Source organism: Ochlerotatus camptorhynchus, unplaced genomic scaffold, assembly GCF_037179485.1.
Source record: "Ochlerotatus camptorhynchus isolate MF236.1 unplaced genomic scaffold, CSIRO-AGI_Acam_v1.1 ptg000035l, whole genome shotgun sequence".
In the NCBI taxonomy this organism is placed as follows: Eukaryota; Metazoa; Arthropoda; class Insecta; order Diptera; family Culicidae; genus Ochlerotatus; species Ochlerotatus camptorhynchus.
Genome location: NW_027040526.1, coordinates 1,168,033 through 1,194,530, shown reverse-complemented (window position 1 = coordinate 1,194,530; position 26,498 = coordinate 1,168,033). Strand labels below are relative to the sequence as shown.

General features: G+C 38.2%; 2 protein-coding genes across 4 annotated transcripts in view; one reads left to right on the top strand and one right to left on the bottom strand.

Annotated features, from left to right (window-relative positions):
• The window catches only part of SP2353, a 741,117-nt gene that overhangs the window by 353,668 nt on the left and 360,951 nt on the right, over nt 1-26,498 (top strand). The gene's annotated exons all lie outside the window — the stretch shown is intronic.
• LOC135709442 (17-beta-hydroxysteroid dehydrogenase 13-like) lies at nt 12,742-25,280 on the bottom strand. 2 transcript variants are annotated; one of them, XM_065231781.1, is made up of 6 exons: nt 24,479-25,280; nt 23,656-23,832; nt 13,643-13,715; nt 13,401-13,584; nt 13,209-13,334; nt 12,742-13,143 (listed from the first exon to the last, which is right to left on the bottom strand). In XM_065231781.1, exons 1-6 carry the CDS (start codon nt 24,875-24,877, stop codon nt 13,050-13,052), a joined length of 1,053 nt encoding a protein of 350 aa, XP_065087853.1. In that variant the 5' UTR covers nt 24,878-25,280; the 3' UTR covers nt 12,742-13,049. The 2 variants fall into 2 exon arrangements, with proteins under 2 accessions (XP_065087853.1, XP_065087862.1); XM_065231790.1 differs by lacking the exons at nt 12,742-13,143; nt 13,209-13,334; nt 13,401-13,584; nt 13,643-13,715 and adding exons at nt 13,795-14,026; nt 14,098-14,223; nt 14,287-14,470; nt 14,553-14,625 and having other exon boundaries at nt 24,479-25,277.

Genomic DNA, 26,498 nt, shown 5'->3' with positions numbered 1-26,498 from the left:
TAACATTTTCACTTCAGACCTCCCTGATTTGCCTCAGGGTTGCCACAAATCTTTGTTCGCTGATGACACAGGCATTTCCGCTAAAGGAAGAAGTGTTCGTGTTATTTGCAGCAGACTGCAGAAAAGTTTAGATATTTTCTCTTCTTATTTACAAAAATGGAAGATTTCTCCCAACGCTTCCAAAACTCAACTTATAATATTTCCACACAAGCCTAGAGCTTCGTTTTTGAAACCTAGTAGTAGTCACATAGTCACTATGAACGGAGTTCCAATTTTCTGGTCAAACCAAGTGAAATATCTTGGATTAATACTTGACCAAAAATTAACTTTTAAAGATCACATTGAGGGCATTCAAGCCAAATGTAACAAATATATTAAATGTTTGTATCCTCTTATAAACAGGAAATCCAAACTTTGCCTGACGAATAAACTTCTAATATTTAAACAAGTTTTTAGACTGGCCATGCTTTACGCTGTGCCAATATGGTCTTGTTGTTGCACTACCAGGAAAAAAGCACTTCAAAGGATTCAGAACAAAGTTCTGAAAATGATTTTGAAGTTGCCTCCCTGGTACAGTACTACCGAAGTACATAGAATTTCGAATGTTGAGACTTTAGCACAAATGTCCAACAAAATAAATAATAATTTCCGGCAAAAATCGTTGCAATCCTCAATTGCAACGATTAATTCCCTTTATACTTAGATAAGATTTAGTTTTAGTTTTTAGTTTTAAGATATCAATTGTTATACTGACATGCAGGTTAAAAAACCTGTTTAAAATTCTTAATTGCCAAGACATGAACAATGTAAAAACACTTAGATATATATCATAACAATTAAGGCTGGTACGTTACTGTAGTAACTGGAGCACCTAGGTTAAAAATGAAATGTAATTTATTTTGAATTTGGAACAAATAAAGAGCTAAAAAAAATGCATTGGTATTGGCATCGAAAGCTCTCAATTAATAACTGTGAAAGTGCATTTAGAACACTAAGTTGAGAGCACGCAATAAGCTAATATGCGCTAAGCAATAAGCTTGAAATGCGAATAATAATAAGAAGAAGAACCGTGGGTGGTCAATCATGCTCATGCTTATGCTCAAACCTGCTGGCCATAAAATTAGTGCAATTCAAATTACTGATAGCTTTGAACTTACTGCCAAGTGCATTTTGGACTCCATGCATTTGATCTCCTATACCAAGCCTTTCCTGATTTCCCGAGAACATAAGAAACGTTTGATTGACGTGGCGGAACCAAGAGTGTATGTTGTTAACAAGTTTCACCGACAGATGGCGTAGATTTTCGTGGAATGTATGCTGACTGTGACCGATATGGAGAAGAAATATATCTACTTTGAGCTGCATTAGATAGATTGTCGGAGAGCGTTACGACACGCAAGAGAAGTTGATTAGTTGGTTGTTTTTATTAAAGATGTTTTAACCATCCAGTGGTCATTTGCCACTCATGCAGATAAGGTCATGAAGCTAAAAAAAATATGTTATTTAAAAGCGATACTAATTTGTTCACATGTCATGGAGAAACATATTAAGATAAAATGTAAAACATGGAAACAGGGGATACACTCAAAAAATATATCACATATGTAATGCATGCAATCCATGTGAATTTCACATAGCTTTCCAAAAAAGTTGACGACAACCTAAAGAAATCGTTTCTGGACTTTGTCGTTCAGTTTTTCCTGGAATTTTTTTGTAAAATAAGCTAGAATTAATTAAAAAAAAAGGGTTTTTGCCATATATTTTTAACCGCTTTACTACCAATCCCCAGAGAGCCATACATTCAAATTTGAAAGAGAAAATTCACTCTCACGATCTCAATATCTCAACATTGCATGTATTTTGATGACACTCTGTAGCATTAGGTGGGGAGGGAGGATTAACATTAGAAGTCCCTCCCATTTTGCATATTCTGCTTAAAAATAATACATACAAATTCCCTCCCTTTTATAACAAGAAAGCCTACAATTTATCAAAAATTTCTAGGAAAAACCTGATCGATAATGAATGATTTCTTTTGACTTATTTTGACCATAATATGCATCCAAAGCGTTCCATCCACTTCCAAATTTCTAACGTACTATCAATGGAACAGCGCCTTGAATGAGAAAAAATAGTCTTGACTTAATGGTGAGAACTATTTTTGTAGTTCTTTAAAATTCTACTCTAACTCTTTTCATAAATGAACTTGGTGGCTCCCACACCTGGACCCTACTTATCGACCCATCAACTCAACCGGGGACCAACGAATTTACTTCCCGAAGGAAGGCTTGATCAGAGATGTTATGCCTCAGAACATGCCGGTGGCGCTGACAAAGATTGAACTCAGGCATGCTGGGGTAAGAGGTAATCACGCTTACCACTACACCACCGGCGTCGCTAACTTTCATTGTGTTGCCATTGGCAAACTACGCCTTAGGAAAGGAGCCAGTGTCACTAAAGGGTGATACGGTCAAAATTTGGTCAATATCAACTTGACGTATTTCTTTCAATTTGCATTTAAAAAACCTGAACACCCCTCATTTTGAAGGTGTGTGTGTGTAGAATGTTGCTCCTATTTTGATTTTGGAATTCACTCTTCAGTTGTCAAAATGCCGTCCAAGCAAGAAGAGCAGCGTATCAAAATTTTGCTCGCGCATCGCGAAAATCCGAGCTACTCGCACGCAAAGTTGGCAAAATCGCTAAAAGTTGCCAAATCAACCGTTACAAATGTAATTAAAGTGTTTGGGGAACGTTTGTCGACAGCCAGGAAGTCTGGATCGGGGGGAAATCGAAAACCGGAAGCCGCTGAGACGACAAAGAGAGTTGCCGGTAGTTTCAAGCGAAACCCTAACCTCTCTCTCCGAGATGCCGCAAATAAGCTGGGTGTATCGTCTACAACCGTGCATCGAGCCAAAAAACGAGCCGGACTATCGACTTACAAGAAGGTAGTGACTCCAAATCGCGATGATAAACAAAATACGACGGCCAAAGCGCGATCCCGGAGGCTGTACACGACGATGCTGACGAAGTTTGACTGCGTGGTAATGGACGACGAAACCTACGTCAAAGCCGACTACAAGCAGCTTCCGGGACAGGAGTTTTATACGGCAAAAGGAAGGGGCAAGGTAGCAGATGTTTTCAAGCACATGAAACTGTCAAAGTTCGTAAAGAAATATCTAGTTTGGCAAGCCATCTGTACCTGTGGCTTGAAAAGCAGCATTTTCATAGCTTCCGGGACTGTCAACCAAGAAATTTACGTGAAAGAGTGTTTGAATAAACGTCTGCTGCCTTTCCTGAAGAAACACGGTTGTTCCGTACTGTTTTGGCCGGATTTGGCATCTTGCCATTACGGTAAAAAGGCCATGGAGTGGTACGCCGCCAACAACGTGCAGGTGGTTCCCAAGGACAAGAACCCTCCCAACACGCCAGAGCTCCGCCCAATTGAGAAATACTGGGCTATTGTCAAGCGGAACCTAAAGAAGACCAAAAAAACTGCTAAGGGCGAGCAGCAGTTCAAGGCAAACTGGCTTTCTGCGGCGAAGAAGGTGGACAAGGTGGCTGTACAAAATCTGATGGCAGGGGTCAAGCGTAAGGCCCGGCAATTCGGATTTGGAAAAGCGGAAGCCTAACTGAATATTTTTCCTGAATTTTATACTAATTGAACTTGAAAAAGAAATTTAATTTGATTTTTTAAATAAACGATTTCACCGATTTACACGCGTTTTCCCTTGACCAAATTTTGACCGTATCACTCTTTACTTGATAGCAAACTGCTCATAATGGGAGGAGTCTTTGTAGCCTTTATACCACTTGGTTGCACATCATTCTGCTTTATAAAAAAAGCGCTTCTGTCTAGCATCAACTCATTTTCGCTTCAGCAGCAGTAGGAAGGTGGTGGCTAGTGAACCCTTCTACATTCAATACGCAACAATAGACTGGTCGCGGCAAAGAAGGATAGGGTCTTGGTAAAAAAAGCACCAAGCGTCATCGCAAAGTTCTTCGAGATAACCGCCATCCGTCGTCTGGCTCGCCGTGGTGGTGTTAAACGAATCTCCGATCTGATCTACGAGGTGTGCTGAAGGTGTTCCTGGAAAATGAGATCCGTGATGCTGTCACCTAAACGAAACACGCCAATCGTAAGCGGCCTTTTCAGGGCCATCAAGCTTATAACAGTAAAAAGTTGGAATAGAATTTATCTGTGCCTGTTTGTCCATATTCAGAACCACAGGCCCTCAACGACCACACAAACTGCTCTCCAGAGTTGTAATCTTGTAACCAAACCTGGAAGCAGGGGTGCAAGTGATTTTGATTGATACTCTTCATTAACTTTCTCTTTAAAAAAAAAATACTGTAAATTTGATACGCTTACAAATCAAAAACGGAAAGAGTTTATATGAAAAAACTAAACGCTCTTCACATTTGTTCAGTCCACTAGCGGTCCTACGTCAAGCTTCCGTTTGTGCCCCTAAGCACAGACCCTTCTTCTTTTTTTTTGAACAGCATTCCGCAAATTGATGTATGAAGCTTTTGTAGGTTTTGATATTAGATATAACTTTTGTAAACAAGTCAAATTCGTATCTCTTATGCACGACGAACCAGAGTGAACTGGAGCCACTACTGTTTTTCAGTGAATGTATTTTACATTCACTGAAAAACAGTAACAAGTTCTGCCCACTCTAGTTCGTGATGCATAAGAGATACAGATTTTAATTATAACTATAAGTTGTAGCTAATAACAAAACCTACAAAAGCTTACTACATCAATTTGCGGAATGCTGTTCAAGAAAAAAGTTAGAGGCAAATGAATGTAAATGAATGCACGAAATGAATGGAAATGATTTTCAATGCCTGCTTTTCATCCATTACCCAACAAATGATTGTAGATGGAGACTGCTTATTAGAGTGATGCAAAATTTGAAATTTTTGCTCCACAATACTTAAACGATTCCAAATCTGATCTTGACTAACCTCTCAAAATTTGAACCCATTTGGTGAGAAACTGAGATGGCACAAACCATTTGAAGTTTGTATGGGAATTACTATGGGAAAACCAAGATTTTTGTTCATGTCTATCTAATAATTCACCATATCGGTTTGCTTCAAAAACTTTCAACTGTACTTGTAGGAAATTTTCCCAGCTACAACTTTGCTGAAGACCATTTTTTGATTAAATGCAAGGATCGAAAGTTATCAATGGTTGAATGCGCTGATGTCTTATGATCATGCTCAATCAACTGATCAGCAGGCAACATTGGTGTTTCTGGGACGTTGAATAGGACACAAAAATCATGACTACTATGTCACACTGCAAAATACAGTGTTGCCTACAGAGCAGCTGCTTGATCATGTCATAAGTTTATCAATCTCTTAAATAATTAATAACTTTTTCCTGTCTCGTTTTACATAGAAATGATCTGCAGCAAAGTTGTAGCTGAGAAAATTTTCTATAAGAATGGCTATCGAACTGTTTCGCAGCTCAATGTGGAAAAAGACTAGAAGGCAATGAGCAAAAAGTTGAGATTTCCCATAGTAATTTACATGTAAACTTCAAATGGTTTGTGCGAAGTCTGTTTCTAACCAAATGAGTTGTAACTTTTGGAGGCTAATCAGGACCCGATTTGAAACCATTTAAGCACTGTGGAGCGAAAAAGTCAAATTTTGCATCAGTCTACTGCTTATACAGGCAAAACATGGCTGTAAGGCAATTTTTGACTGTATATGAATGATTTTCCATGCCTGATGAAAAGAACCAAAACTTATATTGTACCGATCAATAAAATCAAACCAATAACTAAGGGATGGGTTCCATGATTATCAATTTGACTTCTTCCTGTAACATGTCGAACGGATCATGCAAAATGCGATCGGTAATATCATCATAGAACTCATTTTTTTCCCACAGTGACTTTTCAAGTTTACGTTTCTTCTCCTCTTTAATTGATAGGTGATTCAGTTTGACAAAGTTTGTTCAAAGACCATATTCTTGATGCCTAACAAACAAAAAGAAACAATTGAAAAAGCTGATAAAATTTTTAAATATAAGCATTATAGTTTTTAAATCTTCGCACAAAATCACAGACGACATCCGGTAAATTAATAAATAAAATTTGTTTAGCAACGGTGGTAACAAACAAAAGCTAAATATTTAAATATTAAATATTAAGTATTTAGAAGTATTTACAGGTATCTTAGGTATCTGTAAGAACTTTCTGAGTATAACGCTAGAAATATAAAGTTTAGAGTGGGATGTGCAAGAGATTTATGCACACATACAAAGAGACCGGGTTGACGATTTTTTTCTCGAAAATTATACTAAGCGGTGAAAATTACGTGCGAAAAATGGAAATCTTTTACAGTTAGTGGACCAATGACGCCGAGATTTTTGTTTTGTATTAAATAACCCCCCGTGTGATAAGAAATGTGTTGATTTTTTTAACTTGACTTTTTGAAAGCTGCACCTAAACCAAAAATGTATTACATTAAATGTTAGTTGCATTTCCTATCATTTTCCGCTATAAATGAAATAGGTTGACCTTTCAGCAAGCATTTTATTTATAACATTGTTAAACGACGCGCACATTTGCCCCGATTCTCTTCAATTCCCATTCTGCAGAAAAATCATATGACATCGAGTATAAGAGGATAGGAACGTTTCTTATTCGTTTTTAACCTAGAAAGAAACAGGTGTGATAATCGAAACGTTCTTAATTCTAGTCCAGTCGTAACCTTATTTTTATGTTTTCGACATTATTCATTTCACTCACTAATACACTCCACATTTTCGGTCTCCATTTTTTTGCATTGAGCAGCAGCTCGGTACATCTCATCCTCCATTCATGCTGTCTCCATTTATATTGTGCAATGATGAATCCCTCATAATTGTCAAATATTACATCCCCTGGTTGAGCGTGGAAGTGTGTTTGCTTGCAATACCATTGTCCATATGATACCGGTAGTGTTAACATGCGAGGTTTATTGTAATTAGCCGGCACGGGTGGTGTAGTGGTAAGCGTGACTGCTTTCTCACCCCAATGAGTCTGGGTTCAATCCCAGCCGAAATCGGTGGAATTTTTCTTAGGCATAAAAATCTCTGGTCACGTCTTCCTTCGGAAGGGAAGTAGAACCGTTGGTCCCGGCCCATGTGTGTTGAATTTAATGGGTGCGATAACCTACGTAGGTGTGGAAGCTGCCTTCCTGCACATTCAATTACCGTCAATGGATGGCAATCGATGTCCGTCGGTGATTAACACTAGATTGCGGAACAGAGAATTACGTTAAATAAAGGAAAGAGGTTTATTGTAATTGAAAGTCACACAAGCGGCTTGATAATTTACATCCATTCCGAGGTCACTTTCAATTACAATAAACCCAGTGCTGTTAATTTTCATATCATTCGATTGAAGATGAACCAATACAACCATTCAATCAATTCTGTGAAAACGATCTCTCACATGACCATAATTTGAAGAAACCCTTTCTCATTCGAAGCCCATTGTCACTGTCAATTGAGTCACTCACTATCATTTGATATACGACAGTGGAGTATGGAAGAAACCCAGCAAAATGGTCCCGAACAGACAAGTCAACTCGAGGTCGGATGGATCTAAGGCTAATCCAAGGTCGATGTTGACCCAATATGTCGGGATAACATCGGGTTGGGGTTTGTTAGAAGTCAGGTTGATGTCGGGTTGGCTTAGCTTTTTCGCCGGAATGTCGGCCAGAGCCTCGTTTATGTGTAGGTTACACTCAACTGAATGATATCAAGCGTTTCTCAAATGAGAATGATCCATGTCTTCGTCAAAAATGTTCAATTGATTTTGAGAATTTACAGCACTGATCAGGCATTCTGAAATGGGTTGTTGGATCTGCAGTAGAGCTATCACCTTCTAACTACCGGACTAAATCTGCTTTAAATTATCACATCAAGGCAATCTAATTCTATTTTTCATAATACCACTGGGGATTTATTACACACACACTTACACACCTATCCGTTGGAAAAAAATATGGTTAAGTGCGAATTGTGTTAAATAGGACGGACATTAGATCAGAAACCCTATTAAAATTATTTCCAGTCATTATAAAGGGGTTACTGAACCGTAAAGTTAAATTCAGAATTAGGTTTAAAGCATCAAAACAACAATATCTCCAATATTGGAGTGAAGATAAAAGTGTTTTCAAATATTTTTTTGCGAAAAATAGACCTTTATATGGAAGTCAAAGTGTTGCGGAACATTTTGCTTTTCAATGTTTAGTAATAATATCTTAGAGCGTACATATACATCGGTCAATGAACGTACCAAATAAAACGTGTCTCATTATAGCCAACTCTCCGTTGTATTAATAAAACAGTAGGTTTGATCCTGTACTTGCTTCTTTGCTTTTGCTGTAAGTTGATGTAAGAAAATAATACAGGAATCCCAGATCTACACGGGGCCTCCCTTAGCTCAGTCGGTAAAGGCGCAGCTACAAAGCAAGACCATGATGGAGGTGGCTGGGTTCGATTCCCGGTCCGGTCTAAGAATTTTTCGGGTTGGGCAATTTCTAAACTTCCCTGGGCATAGAGTATGATTGTACTTACCACACAATTATACCAATGCAAAAAATGGTAAAGGCATCGAAAGCTCTCAATTAATAACTGTGGAAGTGCATCTAGAAGACAAAGCTGAGGACACGCAATAAGCTAATGTGCAATAAGTTTGAAATGCAAAGAAGAAGAAGACGAAGCTGACTCAAATCTACGTGATGGGTTATGTGTCACCTACGCACCACAGTTTTTCAACAATCTTTCAACCAATTGAGCTGATTTTGATGAAAGATTACGTCTTTTGGCAACATATTGGGGGAGCAATTAAAAAAAACCAAAATCGACCGCATTACGAAAAGAGGTCAGGTTTTGACCACATATAACTCTGTCAAAAGTAGATGGCCAAACGATTGGGAATGTATCTACCAATCTGCTAAAATGAACACTTTAGTAATTTTCAATATGACACTATTGAAAAATACACAAATGTCCAACTGTGGCAATGGTGATGAAAACTATCACCGATTGCCTTCATTCCCTAACACAGATTTAAAAATCGAATTCGATCCTGTCTCACTAAACGGTGCTCATTCAATCACCGTGTGTGGTGGTGTTTGGTCGACGGTGTCCGCAGCAGCACCATCAGCAGCAGTGCTTTCGGCGTGTGGCGTTGAACATTGTTCTCCAGTACACAACGAAAGGCAGCCGGAAAGCAGCGAGTTGCAGAGCCCACATGAACATCCATTGAAGGAAGAAGAAGCCACACGTCACCCTTGCTCCAAACAACATACAGCTCGCCAGCCTCATCCGCGTTGAACACCCTAATAGCTAAGCATTACTCAACCATTACGACAAAACGGTCCTTTTGAGGACCACCATAAATTTGTTAAAGAGTGTGTTTTACACATTTGTAAATGTCATCAATCGCAAGTAGCTTTATGTCACGCTCTAGGGGAGGGAGGGGGTCTAAGATTTTGTGACAAGCAATACATTAGGTATAGGAAACACGTCCCGGGGGGGGGGGGTGGAATTGCAGGCCTAAATGTATTGGTGCAATCTGTGGGTCATCTATGCCAAGCGCGTCACCCTCGTTCCAAACAACAAACAGCTCGCCAGCTTCATCCACGTTGAACACCCTAATAGCTCAGCATTACTCAACCACTACGAAAAAACGGTCTTTTTAAAGATCAACATAAATTATTGTTGTTTTAGAGATCATTTTCATTGAACGTTCGGCCAGCCTCATCACTCCCAAAACTCTTTGATAATGCACCCAGCAACCCAACGTTTGTCGTCAAATACGTAACAGTATTGAAGTGGTACATACAAATTCTCGCAATGATCGAATACCACATGACCATGTCAATTAACCAGAGACACTTTGTAAGGTTTTTTTCCAGGACGCTAGAAAAACAAAAAAAAATCGAATTTATATGCTTGATCGCGATTGGAACAATATGAGCAAGAAATTCCTCCAAACAATATTGACTTTTTTTTTAATTATCGATTGAATAAAACAAAAATTCCGTGCGTTTTGTGCACGTAAATGCGTAATTTTGTCATCAGAAAACAAGTAGTTTCCGTGATAGGAAAAGTGGTTCCCTAACACAGTCGCTGAATATTGATATCAAGCACTGAGCATGCCAGACGGTACCAATTTTTAAGCATTTTGGTGCAATTTTAAGCCTCTCATATTAAGAGCATTATGCCAAAAAAGAAGCCATGCCGAATTCTCTTAATAGAAGGGGCTTAAAATTTGCATCAAAAAGTATAAACGTAGGTACCGTCCGGTAGGCTCAGATTCTGTGATTGATGTGTTTTCCCTAATAGGGGAAATGGTTCTAATGTTAGCCTTTGGATCTAAGATTGAAGGCGTCACTGGGACGGTACTAATCTATATATTTGGGCGTCATTGAAAATTTATTCGATTGCTGTATTTATGTATGGGCCCAAATTAGGGGCATTTAGGACGACATTACATTCATTTCTCCTAAATATTTTATTTCCCCACCGCTATCATTTCCAAAAACATCGTGGAAAATTTTCCACAGTATTGTTCTTAACTAGCTTTCAAGCTTCCAACCCATGAGTCCTTTTCAGGACCACAAATGGCTAATAAAAAAAGTAAACTAAAGAGTTAGAGCTTGAATCCAAGACATATCGTCCAGGATTGGCTTGTAGTACATGAACATCGACAAAGCACTTCAAAAACAGAACTGCTTTCGAATTTCAACCAATCGAAATTTTTCCCTGATAACGAGTTAAGAAATCAATTTAATATTTACTAACACTATATACTTTTGCTGTGACATCATAACTACCGTTCGTAATCCTACGTCAAATCTGCGGTCGTGTCTTAGATATAAACTCTTATTTTTTGTATGTGATTAGGGCCAACGACAAACTTGACCCACCGCGCAAATCGGGGATTCATGGATTATTGTCTTACAGCAACTTAGGTCCCATGCATTAATTATGTAACGCTATATTGAGGAAGAATGTACCCCCTTCCCCCTATCGTCAAGTTTTTCCTATACCTAATGCATTGCTTGTCACAAAATCTTAGACCCCCTCCCCCCTTAAATAGCGACATAATGTATGCATCAACACTTTCAGAAAAAGCATAAAAGTGAGTACGAGAACAAACCTAGTCAATATAAATAGCAAATGATGAGCCTTTAAATTATTTGACAAGTTTTTACATAAAAATTTCTGAAAAAAAATAGCGAATAATTTTGAGTATGAAATTTTTTAATCAATCTCTTTACATCCCGTCGCCATCGTGTTGCGTCACTGGCTTCACAAGAACAAGTTTATATGTATTTTAATGTACTGTTCAAGGATAATACAAATCTCATCTCTTCGTGATGAGATGCTAAAGGGTGATACGGTCAAAATTTGGTCAATATCAACTTGACGTATTTCTTTCAATTTTGCATTTAAAAAACCTGAACACCCCTCATTTTGAAGGTGTGTGTGTGTAGAATGTTGCTCCTATTTTGATTTTGGAATTCACTCTTCAGTTGTCAAAATGCCGTCCAAGCAAGAAGAGCAGCGTATCAAAATTTTGCTCGCGCATCGCGAAAATCCGAGCTACTCGTACGCAAAGTTGGTAAAATCGCTAAAAGTTGCCAAATCAACCGTTACAAATGTAATTAAAGTGTTTGGGGAACGTTTGTCGACAGCCAGGAAGTCTGGATCGGGGGGAAATCGAAAACCGGAAGCCGCTGAGACGACAAAGAGAGTTGCCGGTAGTTTCAAGCGAAACCCTAAACTCTCTCTCCGAGATGCCGCAAATAAGCTGGGTGTATCGTCTACAACCGTGCATCGAGCCAAAAAACGAGCCGGACTATCGACTTACAAGAAGGTAGTGACTCCAAATCGCGATGATAAACAAAATACGACGGCCAAAGCGCGATCCCGGAGGCAGTACACGACGATGCTGACGAAGTTTGACTGCGTGGTAATGGACGACGAAACCTACGTCAAAGCCGACTACAAGCAGCTTCCGGGACAGGAGTTTTATACGGCAAAAGGAAGGGGAAAGGTAGCAGATGTTTTCAAGCACATGAAACTGTCAAAGTTCGCAAAGAAATATCTGGTTTGGCAAGCCATCTGTACCTGTGGCTTGAAAAGCAGCATTTTCATAGCTTCCGGGACTGTCAACCAAGAAATTTACGTGAAAGAGTGTTTGAATAAACGTCTGCTGCCTTTCCTGAAGAAACACGGTTGTTCCGTACTGTTTTGGCCGGATTTGGCATCTTGCCATTACGGTAAAAAGGCCATGGAGTGGTACGCCGCCAACAACGTGCAGGTGGTTCCCAAGGACAAGAACCCTCCCAACACGCCAGAGCTCCGCCCAATTGAGAAATACTGGGCTATTGTCAAGCGGAACCTAAAGAAGACCAAAAAAAAAACTGCTAAGGGCGAGCAGCAGTTCAAGGCAAACTGGCTTTCTGCGGCGAAGAAGGTGGACAAGGTGGCTGTACAAAATCTGATGGCAGGGGTCAAGCGTAAGGCCCGGCAATTCAGATTTGGAAAAGCGGAAGCCTAACTGAATATTTTTCCTGAATTTTATACTAATTGAACTTGAAAAAGAAATTTAATTTGATTTTTTAAATAAACGATTTCACCGATTTACACGCGTTTTACCTTGACCAAATTTTGACCGTATCACCCTTTATAATCTCAGTAGAAGATAGCATTTACTGCTTCTAGGAAAATCATAATTAATTCGAAATTACTTTGTGCCAAGCATCACTGAAAACTGCTTTCAATCTACCTACCGTTTGCCTCGAGTACTAAAATGATTCTTCTTTTTGTCTTTTACAGGTACGGCAACCGTTTGCGCCAACAGGTAGCTTTATTCCGTATTGCAGAGTTACAGGCGATACTGGAAGCCGATTACATAGTAAGAGTAGCGTTTGTTCCATTCCCATTATAAACTTAAATTCTAGCAGCATTGATTAAAAGCCTATTCCGGTGGAAGTTTAAACTTAAAATAGAAAACTGATATCATTCATCAATCAGCATATTCAGGCAGTGGCATCAGCCGTGGTATATCCGATCTGAAAACAAGCTTACGACCTAGTCTTTTTATATCGTTTGGAAGGTATCTGAAATAAAACGCAAAAGTTAACATCATGTTCCAGAGTTCCAACCTTTTGCCACCAACACTCACTCATACTGCGTCAGTCCCGGAGCTAAAATTTTCGGCTGAAATACACGCTTGGCGTTCTTCTGGATTCCACTGACGATGGAACTAGCCATGCTTTCCGGCGGGAACATTGGCACTCTTCCGATGATTCTAGGAAAATATGGACACATTTCAGTCTGGCGGTGGTCCTCGAGGTTCAGACAACAATGAACTTACTTTAATTTACACAGCATGTCAATAAGATCCTTCCGAGTAGGCATGAAGAAGGGGAAAGCAATTGTGGTGAATATCTGTTCCGACAAACCCTCGAAGTACAGTTCATCGCTGAATGCTTCCATCAATCCACGGACGCCGTATTTGGAGGCAACGTAGCTGACCATTCGACCTTGCGGTAGGTAGGCTGGAAATGGGCGCGGGTTGAATTATGTGTTGTTGTTGATATGATTATATGGACTTACAAGCCACAGAAGCAACAGCTACGATATGACCTCTTCGGCGCTTGATCATCCCATCAATAAAAGTTCGAATTGTCTGAAATGATAAAAAGCGAAGCGTTGACTTATTTTGTTTTTCCTTCGAAGATTGCAGCAAACGGAAAGTGCAAGAATGAAAATCACATAAGTGGGTTTTGTAGATTTATTTCTCGTGGAATATTTTGTTAAACGATAAAATCACAGTGATGTTGAAATATGTGCACATTAGGCTGGAAAACTAGCACCATTTTGTGTGGGTTTTTTTTTAAATATCATCTAATTTATGTTGTTCAGTCCATAAGTTTAGGAACTCCTTTGTTTTGGAGCAGAAGTTTGGCAGCCACTCTTCTGATTTCCACGGGAATGGTTCTGAAATTTGAAGAAGCAGTCAGTCAATATTTGTGAAATCCCCATCAAAATTGGGCATGGATGACACTCACTCGTAGTGCGTCAGGAACGGTCCCAAATATTTGGGCATGAACACGTGACGGTGGTTCCGTTGCATTCCACTGATGATGGCGCGTGCCATTCTTCTAGTCGAAAAAATGGGCACTCTTGAAAGAATACTGGAACGACGGCGAAACATTAATCATACTGATAACACATTTTCACACACCGATACCACTTACTCCAACTTTTGCAGCGTAGTAATCACTTCCTTCCGTGTATTCATGAAGCATGGAAACACGGTTGTAGTGTGGATTTCATTTTGAAGCCCATCGAAGTACATCTCGTCATTGAGAGCTTCCATCAAGCCGCGAACACCGTATTTGGAAGCAACGTATGAAACCAGACGGCCAACCGGTAGGTAGGCTGTTTGAAGTGGGAGAAAATTGTTATGCAAGGGGTTTCAAATAGGATTAGGGCAGAGTTTGGAGCGTTGGTTGATACTCACAAGTAGCGGATGCGATAGCCACAATATGGCCCTTGCGACGAGCAACCATGCCGTCGATGAAAGTTCGCAACGTCTGTAATTAGAAGGAAGGAAGAGAACATGATTGATATCAAGTGTATTAGGGGACAGGACTTACGGTAGTGGTGAGTTATAGACACTGTGTGCAATTATAAGGTCTCGTTGTATCATTTTGATATTTGCAGTGCTTCTCGCCGTGTTCGATACTGCACACTTAACAAATATAAATATGCCCGTATATAAAAAAATGGATGAAAATAACGGGATTGGACAAATTTACAGTACATTTTCAACGATTGACACTGATTGCTACTTTCCTAAATCTGTAGATCTAGCTTTTGGTCAATTCTGAACAACCCGCACTTTACCTCTCTTTTTCAAGCGAATTTTTACACAAAATAGATTGTTTCTACTACAGATGACTTTTCTTTTTTTTTTTCCTTGAATTGTTTTTCGTCGATCTTGTTTTCCGTGCTGAACACCAATGCTACCGACACAAGGAAGGCAGTTCCCACACCTTGACCCTACCTATCGACCCATCAACTCATGAACCAGGGACCAACGGCTTTACTCCCCTTCCGAAGGAAAGCGTGATCAGAGATGTTATGCCTCAGAACATCCCGGTGGCGCCGACTGAGATTGAACCCAGGCCTGCTGGGGTGAGACGTACTCACGCTTATCACTACACCACCGGCGCCACTCCTCTACAGATGTCTTCTAAATGTAGTTACCTTTTCATATGCACCGTTGGATTTGATAAAGAGTCACAACAATACTGCTTCTTGACATCAAATTCGGCCTATGGATTCAAATTTCGTTCAAAAAATGCTGATTAATGGCTTAATAAGCCATTTTTAAGCTGAAAAAGTACATTTTTGAATGAATAAGCTCTTATTGTGCTTCCAATATTTGTTGTGTAAGAACGTCAGAGATTTTATATTTTAACTCCAATTTTTAAGTAACTTTCCGGAAAATTTCGATTCGATTATCAAAAGGATCCCTGTGAAGAATACCAAGGGAATTGAATTTTGAAGTTTAAATTCCAAAGGAATACTGAGAATAGTTTTAAGGGAATTTTAATGATATTGCCAAGGGCATCACGAAACGAACGTTAAGATAATTTTTGTAAAAATTTACAATAAAATTTACGAAGAATCTACAGGATAGCTCCAAGATAATTCTGAATACAATTTCAATGCTATTCTGAGGTGAATTTCTTGGCAGTTATAAAGAAAATTCAAGCAATTTTGGAAGGAAGCTTCGAAGAAAATCTAAGGATTTATTTCAAGCTTTTTTTTTGATTGATCGACAGAGAATTTCTAAACTATTATAATTTCATTTTTAGGGTCTCCCAGAGATAATTTAAAAGAAAAAACTGAAATATACTTTGTGAAGGGAAATGATTCAAATTAAATACTTGAGAATATTTTAACAAAATCCTGTAACGAGTTTTGAGTTAATTTTCAAGATATTTAAAACATAGATAAATATTGAAGAAATCGAACGCAGAACCAAATTTGACTCACAAAAAATGCTGTCATAATTTATTTCATAATTCCATGATTTCTCAATATTATGAAATGTACAATTTTACACAAGAAATCTTTTCCCTAGGACGCTGAAATTGAAAGATCAAATCGAGTGTATTCTAGGTGGTGGGAACAAGATCTAAACAGCTGTTTGTATTGTACCCCCGTCTCGAGCTTTATCGTTACCCACTGGTCACCATAGCAGGTTGAACTCCAGACGAATCTAGAACCGCACTACCGTTGATGCACTCTGATGAAATAAGAAAACTTAACCCCCAAGCTCCTATCCTGATTCTTCGACAATGTACGCCTCTAACCTCGGATTGTATTCAGCCCAACTCCTACTAGTTAGTGAGTGAATTTTGATACAAACAACGAACAATGAATTATCGGCTCCGTAAAATTAACACAATTGAGCCTTCCAAATAAACAATCTAGATAAAAAAGATTTAAAATTAAACCTTAAAAATGAAGTGCTCTGTAAACCAAGCAACTTTGTCGAATACCATGGAGCTGTAGAAAATATGCCGACGACTCAGAAATTTGGGCAACGCTAATGTTCTTCTGTAATCTGACAGTATATGTGCAAGTTTTCCTTTTCTTTACATGTTATCAACTTGTTTGACCTACTGTTTCAAGTTTTTTTTAAGTTTTAGTGTTTAATACAAATACAAAACTAACCCACGATTAATTCCTTTAAACATATTATTGAGAGGGAATTGATTGATGTCTCTGAGTGGGGGCCCTTGCTTTATATCACTGTTAATATGGCACTGGCCTTGATGATATGTGTGATAACTCTAGAAAAATATTTCAAGAGGTCCTTTGATTTGCATTGGTCGATTATCTCCATCAACTTACTCGTTCGCGTTGTTTTTGACATTCTGGATGCTAGATGAAAACCTCCTCTATCAAACTATGTTGCAAAATTGCCACCAAATATGTTTATATAACCATCCCAAGTAACATTGCAAGTTTTATCGAGGTTTTAAATTATTCTAAAAGTCTGAATCATGGTCTACAGAAACCTCATAAAACCCAAATTGTTGGGTGGTTATCAAAAGCGAAAGTGAAGTAAGGGGCACGGTAGTCAAAAAATGTGCATGCTTTATGGATTCTGTTCACGTTTTACGTAAGGACCAAATCAACACAACAAACATCGCATAAAACTAGAATTTAATGAAGGCAGATGCGCTTTTTCGTAGCTTTTTTGTCGAGTTTGAGTTTGAATAAATCCCAGGTCCTATCATATTAAGGAGGCTTATAGGAGCATTGCTTGATCATCGTGTGTTTTGTGAAACTTAACATCGTCATTAACGGCACCGTCGGGGCCGGTTTTGAATGGTTGCAATAACAACGCGATCGTTATGTGATATGAGGGGCTTGGTGGCCTTAGAGCAACCATTTTTGCTTACTGAGTAGAACATCATGAGTTTAATCTCAAGCCCTTCCACATTCAATATTCGTTAATCGGTTTATTTGTTAATATGAGCAGAATATCGTGGGTTCAATCCCACGCTCATTCCCGTTATATGATCGCTAGAACATCAATTCAGCTTATCGTTTACCAAACCACATCCTGCTGCAATCCCAACCCTCTTACCCAATATCCCAGTGATTTCTCGTGGAAGTGCAGAGGTGTTCTCGGCTTCCATCAAAGCGAGTGTCACGTCAACACATTCCTACCCATTCCTTTCTTGACATGTGTTCGGGCGCGGCCGGCGCTGGTATTGCCTAGTTTGAGATCACCAGTTTTTACACATTGAGGATGATTGCTAGTCCCAAAAATCGTCTATTGGTTCTCTGTGTAATTACAGCTAATCTGGCAATAACAGAGTAGCAACCATGGGCGGTCAATCATGCTTATGCTCAACAGCAACGCACCCATAAAGTTGATCTTTATACAATTGCATATGCTATCAATAGTGAAATAGGCACCAATAAACAACGTCAAAAAAGTTTCATACATTATTAAAATATTGCTTGAATCCTGTACTGCCGATACTCGCATATCAGTCCCATTTGGTTTTTCATAATTTTGAGTTAACATCAGGAATGGTGTTTATTTTACGTACGATTTTTCATAAACTTCACTGGAAATGACAATTTTGTATGGAGAAAACGTATAAAAATACCAAGTCATGTGCGTCTCATGGGACAACAATGCAAGTACTTTCAAACCTGCATTTTTGTCCCATTATGATTCTTCATTTTGAAAAAAAAAATAAAAACCATTAAGACCACCCTTCAGTTTACTCATAGCCTCAAAATATGAGCATTGGCAACAAATGGCAATGATTATAAATTTGTAGAAGATTTAGAGGTTGCGTAAATAATTTAAAGATTGTTTGAAGATCATGGTGAATTACTATGAGATATTTTGAAATTTTACTGCTATTGCTTTATTTTTCGTTTGCGTAGTCAGAATCCTGTCAAAATGTTATGTGTGGTTGACATGACAACGCCTTGTTGCCATGACAATATTTTGCTTGTTGTGAAAAAATTGGTGTTGGTGTTTGATTTCGTCTTACAGCACTTGACTTCTATGATACCAGTTCCCGCTCAATTGAACAAAGTTGAATCGAGTTATAAAATATCGAGTTGTAGCGAGTTGACTGTATGTAGAATTTTTCTGGTATAAATGTATATTTAGCATGCTTTTAAACTGTTTGCTCTCTAAATCGAAATAGCTTCCATTGAATTCGGTGAAATCAGTGAAATTGATTCCCTGATACTTCTGGTACTTCAATAAAAAAAAGTTGCAACACTGCTTGTTTGGGTGATACGTTATCTTGTTATATTAAATTTTTGATCTTCATTTATGATGTATTAGTATGTATTAGATGTGAAATACATTGTTTTTTGTTAGACAGATTCAGAGAAAATCGAATAAACAGGCGTCTTGCACAATCTCGCCGTTGGTTCGTGCTCTGGTGTATTGATGCTGTAGTAGTTCGAATAGTAACACTCTGAGTGATTCTGTTGTTCCTGGCAAGAGTGAAATCGGTTTTTTTCGTTATTGCAGCTGTGTAGTTTTGGTTACCACCAGCGATTGATTTTGGGTCTGTTGTTATTGTTTTAAACTCGCACTGATGGAAGGTGAAGACAGCATATGTGTCGAATGTAAAAAGTTGAGAAAGATGCTAATAAATTGGTTACTTGCATGTACTGTTTCTCTGAGGCGCACTACAAATGCCGAAATCTCGTTGGTAATGCAGCCCGGCGTATAAAAGACAGGATGTATTTCTGCTCGCATAACTGTTCCATTATTTACCAACGAATCACTGAAATCCAAAATTGAAAATCCGCAATAGTTGATACGCTAGCCGTTGAACTTAAGGGAGCAGTTTGTTATGCTGCCTCGCAGGAAATGAAGAGAGTTAGCTAGGTTCGAAGTACAGCAGATAACAACTGCTATTGAAAAATCTCAGCAATTCCTTTCTGACAAATTTGATGCCATTGTAACTGATGTTCAAGAGTTGAAGAAAAAACCGAGCATTTAAAACTGGAAATAGATAGGCTCAAGAACACGCAACATGCTATGCGATAATCGTCCATAATTTGGAACACAACGTTGATAAAAGCGCTCGTCAAGCGAATTATAACAACGCTGTAGCTCTCGGGGTCCCTTTCATTCCTGATGAAGATACTGTAAAAATTGTTCGGGATGTTATCTCTTGTTATGGTTTGAGCATTGGCACTGATTCGATTATGTCAGCTGTTAGACTCAGTGGGAAAAATAAAACTAAGAACTCATAGATTCCTATCCGCGTAACTTTCAAGGACATTGATGTAAAAGAGAATGTTTTTGCGAAAAAGAAGGAGTTTGGGAAACTACTCTCTTCTTCAGTTAATGAAAACTACGTGATAAATGGTAATCCAACTACAATTACAATGCGCGACGAATTAACTCCGTTGTCGTTAGAGCTGTTGAGTGAAATGCGAGAGTACCAAGAAAAACTCAACATCCAGTACGTCTGGGCAAGTAGAGGTGGAAACATTTTAGTGAAGAAAAATGAACACTCTAAGCCGGAAATGATCAAAACACGTGATGATTTGTAAAATAAATCGCTGGAAAAAGAATCTCCTTCGCCCAAAAGAAAGCGCGGTATCAATAGTAGCAGCAAGTAATATAAGAATTGTAAATTTGTATATTTTACCTTCTTTGAATGTTTGCGTACTTGAATGGCTGATTCAATAAATGTGTATCATGATTGTATATGTGATTTTAATTTTAATTATACTGAAAGCATTGATGGCCATTTTCGACTTGCTCAATGGAGCATAAGTGGTATGAATAGTTTGCAAAAGTTTATTTATTTGATAGTATTCCTCTATTTTTAGATAGTATTAAAATCCCAATTGATGTGTTAGTTGTTGGCGAAACGTGGCTTATGTCAAATAATTGTGTTTTATACAAAATATTAGGATATAACTCTGTATTTTCTTGTCGTGATACGTCTTCTGGTGGTCTCGCTATTTATGTGAAAGATGGATTGAGTTTTAATGTGTTGAAAGACGTTACAACTGATGGTTTTTATCTTCTACATCTTGAAGTTAAGAGAAATGGATATTATTATGAAGTGGTTGGTTTATACAGATCGTCATATTTTGATATTAACCGGTTTCATGATGAATTTGAAAACATATTGTCGCTTTAAAACACGCGTTCTCGTTTCTTTGTTGGTGATATGAATATTCCCATCATTTTATCAACTAACAATGTTTTCGTTCGGTATAAAACCCTATTAGAATCCTATGATTATGTTTGTTCAAATACATTTGCAACTCGACCAATTAGTAAAAACATCTTGGTTCATTTTGTATGCAGTAATGTTGATTTGGAAAGCATAAGAAATGATACTATTTTTACCGATGATCACTTGCTACTAGTTTCTTTCCTCAAAATTTAAAGACCTACAGAGTATATTATTTTGACTAGAAAAAATGTTGACAAAATCAAGTTAAATGATCTTTTCACTCGTTTTTTGAACGATTTCGTTTGCAGTGATGATGTGAATGATTCAATCAACACTTTAACAATAGATTTTTAGCACAATGTACGAAAACTAAAAGTGAACAAGTCAAAATGAAATTTAAACATTGTCCTTGGCTCAATTACTACGTATAGCAATAAAATAAAACTTAAACATAAATATCTTAAAAAAGTTAAAAATGCTCACAATAACAATTTAAAGAATTTGTTGAAACATGGGTCTAATAAAACAGATGATGCCAAAAAAGGATGTAAAATAGATTATTACAAGTGGGGGTGACCTCGGCGTAGTGGTTAGCATCCATACCTCTCACGCCAAAGTCACGAGTTCAAATCTCACCCCCGGACAAGTCACGAATGACCCAAGAGCGTTAAAGTAAAGTAAAGTAAAGAATAAAAAAAAAAAAGATTATTATAAAAATTTGATAGAAAGTACTTGTCATGCCAAATTGTGGAAAAACTTAAACGAGATTATGGGACGTTCAAAACCAGTGTCTCGTTTTGAGCTTAAGAACAATGGTTCAAAAACATCTAAAAATTCTGAAGTTTGTGAAATTTTCAATAATTTCTTTTCCATATTTGGAACCAACCTTGCCGATAAAATACCAAAAAATAACTTAAATCCTTTGAACAACGTTACTCGATTGTAACGGTCTGTCTTTCTGAGACCTGCAAGTGTGAATGAAGTGACAGGAATTATAAACGAGCTGAATGTAAAAAAAGCAGTGGGCCTGATAATTGTCCTGCTAGTGGCATAAAAAGTAATGCAACTAAGGAATACCAAGGTTATTCGCTGATGATACAGGAATCTTCTACCCAAGTCAAGATACTTCTTCCATTATTTCTAGCATAAATGATGATTTGCGAATCCTCATGAGGTTTTTTGATTCAAATTTATTACCTTTAAATTTGCTAAAGACTAAATACATGAAGTAATGAAATTGGGTTGTTAGCGGAATGCTAAATAAAACAGCAAAAAAGGTTATCTTCCATTTAATTCCACTTAATTTTGGTATCCATGACAGATACGTATTTCGACTACAATGTGCAGTCTTCATCAGTGTCATTCCCACTAAAGAACTTATCAAAATCTAACCCCCTTAAGTACTCATCTCCTAGGTAAAAAAGTCAAGATCATAGGTATAGGTACTTAAGGGGGTTAGATTTTGAAGAAGTTCTTTAGTGGGAATGACACTGACGAAGACTGCACATTGTAGTCGAAATACGTATCTGTCATGGATACCAAAATTAAGTGGAATTAAATGGAAGATAACCTTTTTTGCTGTTTTACTAAATACATGTTATTCCATTCTCCACGAAAAAAAAATCCTCCATACTCAAATCCGTCTGTTGGACAGACAATTGTCGAAAAAGTGTTCAAACTCAAATATCTTGGTCTAGTTTTATATCCTGTGCTCTCTTGGGGAAGTCATATTGAACATGTTCAAAGTAAAGTTTCATCCCTTTGTGGTTTAATGTACCGAGTTAGACATTTTGTTCCTCGTGGTGCACTCCTTACATTTTATTTTGGGTGCATACACTCGCATCTGCAGTATCTGATCATTGTATGGGGCCATGCCTGCAAATATAAACTTAAAAAACTGCAAATTTTGCAAAACAGATGTTTAAAAATTGTGTATTCACTAGCACGGTTACATTCTACACTTCTTCTATACACTAACGTCATGCAAAACGCTTTACCAATACGAGGGTTGTTTGAGCTACATATTTCAACCACAAAAAAAAATCAATTACACTCTATAAATGTTATAAATGCTATTCAACACGTTATTTTAAATATTGTTAAATAGTAAATGTAACCATCTAAAAAAAAAGTTTTTTATTTTCGTTTTTCTGGGATCCTTTTAAGGAAACATAGTTTCACTGGGCATCCCTTCTTTAGTTAGTTTTTGTTTAGTGTTCATCACTTTCGTGCACACACCAATGAAGCATATGTTTATTTGATTGTATTATTTTTTTTTGTATACCTTACTTTAAGTTTGAGATGAGTCCACTACCAGGAGGCTCAAAATAGCTTTTTGGTGTGGGGGCTAGTGGTGGGCCATAATAAAAAAAATAACTTTTTTTAAATAACGTCATTTTAACAAAAACCCCTGTTTCCTAGCAAGTTGTGATGCACAGTCATATGCAAGAAATCAAAAAAAGAAACAAGGCCCGAGCAAAATCTAAGATCAAATTGAAAACTAAATTTGACGATGTGGTGTCGCTGATAATAATTATTGAGGTTGCTGTCGTTTTGTTCGTTTGAACGGTAAACATTACAGAATTTATAGCATATTTTTTGTGATATTACATTGGAAACTAATTCTGCTATCAGTGGTAGGAAAATGAAAATTCAATTTGATGTTAATTTTTCTTATTTAAAACAAAACAAGTATTCATTTTGATGCTTTTCTAAGGCAATGAAAACATAACTGCAACAACATATTTTTGAAAATCAAACGTACAGCAAAATGAATTGATATTGACATTAAAATTGGATTTCGATTTGCTGCTATTTTGATGCTGGCCATTTTTCGGGGAGCCATACAAAACTTACCCAAAAGTGCGACAGCAGGTTGATTTCCAACACCTTCTGGATATCTTCCGGTTTGCCTTCCCGGATCGACATCAACGGAAGCACCCCGGCGTTGTTGACCAGGATATCGACATGTCCCAAGCTGCTTTCGATTTCCTTCCGCAGTCCTTGCACCGCATCAAAGCTGGAAATGTCGGCCTAAAAAGATCGAAAAATAAACAGAAAGGAAAAATTTAAAATGTTACAACTCATCGATATTTTCCACCAACAACCGAACAACGGAAAGCTGGCTTGGCTTCATTTAGTTCACAGTAGTATAGCTAAACAAGTCTACCGGAAAATGGTTTCCCACCGCCCATTGCATAACCTGGTTCACTTGCACTCTTTCTCTTTCAATCACCGCGCAGTGCACAGGCCTAACTAAACATCCAAGCAAACGAGTTTAGTGCAGCCAAGTTGCGCATTGCACATAATTTCTGAGCACGATGCAACTCAGCTCACACGTTAGATGTGCAGTATGTTTGCGATGGGCAGTTAGAGGAGGCAAACACAAAGTTTTTTTTTTATGTCTATAGGAGAAGTGCATTTTTAACATTGGGTCTGTCCTGCGTGCAGCTGAGTGCGATGTTCAAATGCACCCCATGTAATGGCGCTAAATTGCAAGCCTCGCGATGATCTAATGTTGGATTTATTTTTTTTAGTGCATTTCATTATGCTGTTAGTAATTTTATAATCATTATGCTGTCAAAAATTAATTAGAGTTATAAAATGAGATTGCGAAGTGCTTCAGAATAGCTTGCCTAATCAATTATACACTGTACGTATCATAAACCAATGCACCTACCTTGAAAAACTTGGACTTCACACCCAGTTTCCGCAGGTCGTCGGCCGTCTTCTCCCCATTGGTGGCATCCAAATCGTTGACCGCAACGTGACAGCCTTGCTGTGCCAGCTGCAGACAAATCTCCCGTCCGAGTCCGTTCGCACCACCAGTCACCAGAGCCAGCTGTCCGTTGATTTTCTTCCTCTGCTGTGGCACGAATATGCCAACCGCATACCGAACCAGAATGGGAATCACCATCACCACAAACGTCAAACAATCGAGCACAATCGAGAAGGCAAACTTCAACGAATCCAGCCCGCTGTTCCGTCCGGTGGAGTTTCCATTGCGTAGTTTCCGTAGCGATTCCCCTCGAGGGGCAGGCTCGTACGGCGTTGTGCCAATGTCGCGTATGCTTTGCATCTTCCTATTTCTCCACTAGATGATCACCGCGGCTGGATGCACCAGGAAAAACACACACACTCGCACACGCTCAATGCACAACAACAAAACAAAACTATAAAACTGCACTGAGAGGGCCTCACAGTATGCCGATTGTGGCTTTGGTCTCAAGTCGACCGCGGTTCTCGATGGACTAAGTTGCTGAATGGTCGTGCTGACTAAGCTAGGCGCACGTGTTGGATCCCTCGCGGGTCCCTACTCTGGAAAATTGCAACCGATGCGGCTGACTGTGTGCAATTTCTTATTACCGGGTAGTTTCGGCTGCGGCTATGATAAGAGAGTGGTGCACACATTTTAGGTTCCACCCAGAAACTGAACGGTTGGTAGAATTGATTTCCTACTGAAGAACTTCGCTGTTTGGTTTGTACTTTGGTGCATGTATACCGATGCCAATGGCTGAAATTTTTGCACGAGCCTATGCAATGTATTACACGGTTTTGATAAGGTCCGCCGAACGCAAAGCATTGATTGCTGCGTTAACCTAACTCTTCGCGGCGTGTTCTGTTATGACAAGTCTGGGCATGATTATGACAATAGCTGGCAGTATTGAACAGAAAATAGAATAACAACAGCATGATAATAGACTCTACATTGTAGATGTTCAATCGTAAATATTTCTTTAGAATCGACATAACTTTTAATTTTCCCAGGGATCAGATAGGTATTACATTTAGGAGGCATGGTTGTTAGGTGAGTTAAAAAATTGTGTTTTCAATTATAGACCCATCCAAAAGCCCACAAATGTTACTGTTTTGCTTGTTCAATTCCTCCACTCTGCCTGTACGAAGGCTTAATGTAAGCAGTTGCCAAAATATAGTTACTTCATTTATCTTTCTTAAAATAGGGCTCTGTTCATGACGGTACAGAAAATTAAGTAAATGATCGCGAATATCTCGCTATCATAATATGTTAAAAAATCCTTCCAATCAATTATCGGTACGTCATTCATCTACCGAATGGGTAAAACACATTTGCTAACTAGTGCTTTTTTAAACGGTGTTATTTTTTAATTTTAGGTAAAATAGAATTTTGTGAAATTTAGGTTGAGTTTATGTTTATATAAACGAAACAAAATTAAAAGAAAATCTGGAGAATTTTAACTGAAGTTTTCGGATTTTCCCAGACATCACGTACTTTGAGAATTCATATGGGAGGATAGTGTAAGTTGGGGCTTAGGTGGTTTTATTACAAAATCCCTTATTAGGAAAACTAAATGGGTCTCAATTTTTGGGGGCGACCCCGGCGTAGTGGTTAGCATCCATACCACTGACGCCAAAGTCACGAATTTAAATCTCATCCCCGGACAAGTCACGAATAGAGCGTTAAAGTGACTATAATTAAAAAAAGGCGCAATTTTTTAAATCGTTATTCTTAATACGGTCCTAAGGATTTTCCCCAAAAATAACATTCTTTGATCATATTATCTCATTGAAAACAGTACTTGTAATGCCTATTTTTCTTTTGATCGATAATTTTAAGCATAATAGGCCAACATGATAGTTATCACATATCTGCGCAAGTTGAAACATTTTTTTTATTACTGAGATGTTATTCAATTTACAACCAAATAAGAAATTGTAGC

What these genes read in the sequence shown, in the direction of transcription:
- LOC135709442 (XM_065231781.1), bottom strand. Translation starts at nt 24,877, where the DNA reads ATGCAAAGCATACGCGACATTGGCACAACGCCGTACGAGCCTGCCCCT. An exon ending in ACCTGCTGTCGCACTTTTGG is followed by an intron (nt 13,716 to 23,655) that starts GTAAGTTTTGTA and finishes TTATCATTTCAG; the next exon opens with ACAATTCGAACTTTTATTGA. An exon ending in AGCTGTTGCTTCTGTGGCTT is followed by an intron (nt 13,585 to 13,642) that starts GTAAGTCCATAT and finishes GCCCATTTCCAG; the next exon opens with CCTACCTACCGCAAGGTCGA.